We start from the raw sequence: 3,160 nt of genomic DNA, 5'->3' as shown, positions 1-3,160 counted from the left end.
GAAGGAGACAGAGGTGTTGGTTGCACAATACTGTGAATGTGCTAAATGCCTGAAAAGTTCGTTTCAAAATGGTTAATTTTATGTTATGTGAATGTCACCTCTACTTAGAAGGAGGAGGGGGGGAGGGAGGGGGTGGGAAGGAGAGGAAGGGAGGGGGGAGGAGGGGGAGGGGAGGGCAACAGAAACCACCAGAGCTTTGCCAGCCAGGAATATCCTCTCTGAACTCGGGAAGATTTGGGGCTTGACATTTATATTGCAGTGGGAAGAGGCTTGAGTCGACTGGTGGAAACTCCCTCCATCCTGGAGACTACTTACGTGTTTTCAGACTCCCTGGAGGACCCCTGAAGCTCTTGCTGAAGGGAAAGCCCAGACTTCTGGCCTACCCAGCGCCCTTGGCGACGCTCCCTCCCCCAGCGGGAACCCACCGGCTCACCTGGGACAGCGCCCTCGGGCACCCGGCCAGTGAACACCTCCTGCCTGAACACAGGCCGGTTGTCGTTCTGGTCCACAACCACGATCTCCAGGTCCGTGGGCTCCTCCAGGGTGGACCCCCCCAGGTCCAGAGCAAAGGCCCTGAGCTAGTCAAGCAGAGAGCAGGGGCTGGCACCGCGGCCCCCACGACTGCAAGAGCGCAGACTCTGTGTCCTGCTGGGGACAGGTGAGAAGCGGCACGGGGATGGGGCAGTGCCGGCAGGTGGCGCCTCCCAGCAGGCGGGGCGGCCGCCACGCTCCCCCGCTTGCCTTGGCCACCAGGAAGCCCACAGCTAGGTTTTGAGCGTGACTGAAGCGATGCTCTCCCTAGCGCTCCTGGTCTCTCTCCCTTTTTCTGTGAACGGTTTTGGCTGCTTTTGAAGTTTCCTCTCCACACGTGAAATTTTAACTTCAACCATCTCCTGTCCCTTTGGAGAACAGACCTGGTACAACTTCCAGGGGAAACACACCCTCTAACTCTCTATGTAAGGGAACCCAGAGCTGGTTCTCAAAGCCTGAGGGAGACTCGGGGCACAGGAAAGGCAAAGACTGCAGCCCCCTCCCAGGGGGACCTTTGACCATCGTCTCAGGGAGGCCAGGCTGGGGGCTGAGCACCCGTCTTTAGGGGAATCAAGCGAGCTCCAGGCTCCCCTCCTTGGCCCCCGCCCCCCCCCACTGCCCTTTCTCTCAGACCCGACAATCCCAAGGCCTCCAATGGGCTGATCCCATCCCACCTCCCCTGCCACCCCGCCCTGACAGTCACGGGGCAGCTGCCGCTGGAGGTGGCCAGTTCCGTGGGGTTCCTGCCAGCACCCCACCCTCAGCACACACAGCAGGCTCAGGGGAGAACCGGCCACGCCAGTGCCTGGTGTTGCTTTCCTGGGAAGGCTGCCGCCCACCCTGATGCCGGCTGCCCGGTCGTCCTGGGTAGGACCCAGCGTTCAGTCTGCCCACGTACCTGCCTGTGAGCCTGGGATCCCGAACACCTGCTTCCTTGGGCAGCCGGCCCCAAATCCCACCCCTGCCCCCCAGTTAAGGATGCTGGGTTTTGCTGGTGGAGGTGTGGCCATGGCCCCCCATGGGGTGGGGGAGGGGGGAGGGGCTCACCCTGAAGCGGTCTGTCTTCTCTCGGTCCAGCATGGCATTCAGGGACACCTTCCCCGTGAACTTGTCTATGGAGAAGACCCCCCGAGGCTCCTCGTCCACGCCGGGCCCCTGGATGCTGTAGATGATGCTGCCCAGCTGCTGCTTGTCCGACTTGATCTGTGGGACAGGGAATGGGCTGGGGAGGTGCCCCAGGGGAGGGGTCTCCCCTCTCTGCAGCCCCCGGTCCCTCCCCCAGCTGGGATGGGGTCGCTCAGCCTGTGGCCCCAGGGGTGTCCCCGTCCTAAAGCACAGGGCTTTGGGGCCCCTGTCGGCCCCTCACCTGCACCAGGGGGAAGGGCAGGCGCTTGTGGTTCTCGGACACACTGATGGGAGGGATGACCCAGGCTCTCCGCACGCGGCCCGGTGCCGGCACCCGGTGCCAGGGGTACAGGGTATGGGGCCTCCTCAGCCCGGGGACCCCCACTGACAGGCACAGGCTCTGCAACAAAGAAAAACCTCCGTCACCACCACAGCAGTGCCCAGAGCTCCCCCACCGGGGCTGGGACGTCCCCTCCCTGACTGCCAAGCCCTCCGTTGTGTGGCCCGGGCAGGTTCGGGCTCCAGGACTTGGGGGGCAGGGGGTGCTCAGAGGGGCAGAAAGCAGCCTGGCTCCCGGGAGCCCGGGGATGGGAGGCGAGGCCCGGGGGGGAGGTGGGTTGAAGAGGAAGGACAGCTGGGCTGGGCTGGGGGCAGTGGGGGGGGACACGCGGCCATCCCAGGCCTCCTCGTGACTTGAACTCTGGAGGGCTGGTCGAGGTTGACCAGGCCAGCGCTTTTGTCCTAAGAGGCCCAGAGAAGGGGGCCACCTGGGGGGGCCAGAGCGCCCACCCCTCCCGCACCCAGGGCAGCTGTTCCCACGGCAGGTCTCCTCTGCCAGGCTGGGGAGGGGGACACTCCACACGCTTCTGGGAATCAGGCGGTGGGGCTGTCTGTCCCAGGGCTGCTTTGCGGAAATGAAACATAGCTGAGCTCCCAGCTCCCCGCCCCCTGCGGCAGCTGCCCATGGGGTTGGGACGGGCCGGCCCCGCTGCCTCTGCCTCTAGGGACTGGCGGCGGGGTGGGGCGTGTGCAGCTGTGAGGCTGAGGGGCCGGCGGGGAGGACGGGGCAGCTGGAGTGTTCTGGACCCCGATCCCCCAGAGCCCATCCCCAGCCCGTGCTGTTTTCCTCCCAGAACCGTGGAACCAGGTGTGACCATCTGACCAACACTTTAGGACCTGGAACCCGGGACGCTGTCTCCGGCTCCGCACGCCCAGAGGACGGGGCGCCCTGTGTGCAACGTCCCCGAAGCCCAGCGCTCGGGGCGTGCGGGGCTGCAGAGGCAGGACGGAGTGCGGGGCAGCCGTGTCCCCCGACGCTACCCAACAGGCGGGGCCCGGGATATGCACCCCCTGCCCTGCCACCACCCGCTGAGCTCTGGGCTCAGCACCACTGAGGCTAGTCAGGAACCTGGCAGGGGGCAGGGCGCCCGCGGGGCCGAAACCCTCCCCAGACCCACTGTCAGCTCGTCCCCCCCCCCCCCCGCCGGGGAAACTGGGGCCCAGA

At 65.5% G+C, this 3,160-nt stretch overlaps 1 protein-coding gene across 1 annotated transcript in view; it reads right to left on the bottom strand.

The window, feature by feature from the left end:
- Positions 1-3,160, bottom strand: part of CDH15 (cadherin 15) — a 22,482-nt gene that overhangs the window by 12,029 nt on the left and 7,293 nt on the right. The window contains exons 2-4 of the mRNA XM_028478056.2: positions 1,898-2,056; positions 1,579-1,734; positions 434-578 (exon numbers count right to left, since the gene is read on the bottom strand). Coding sequence (XP_028333857.1) covers positions 434-578; positions 1,579-1,734; positions 1,898-2,056 — 460 coding nt within the window. The remainder of the gene's footprint in view (positions 1-433; positions 579-1,578; positions 1,735-1,897; positions 2,057-3,160) is intronic.

The sequence above is a fragment of the Physeter macrocephalus genome, chromosome 17 (genome assembly GCF_002837175.3).
Source record: "Physeter macrocephalus isolate SW-GA chromosome 17, ASM283717v5, whole genome shotgun sequence".
Classification (NCBI taxonomy): Eukaryota; Metazoa; Chordata; class Mammalia; order Artiodactyla; family Physeteridae; genus Physeter; species Physeter macrocephalus.
This window is presented reverse-complemented; position numbering and strand designations above follow the sequence as displayed.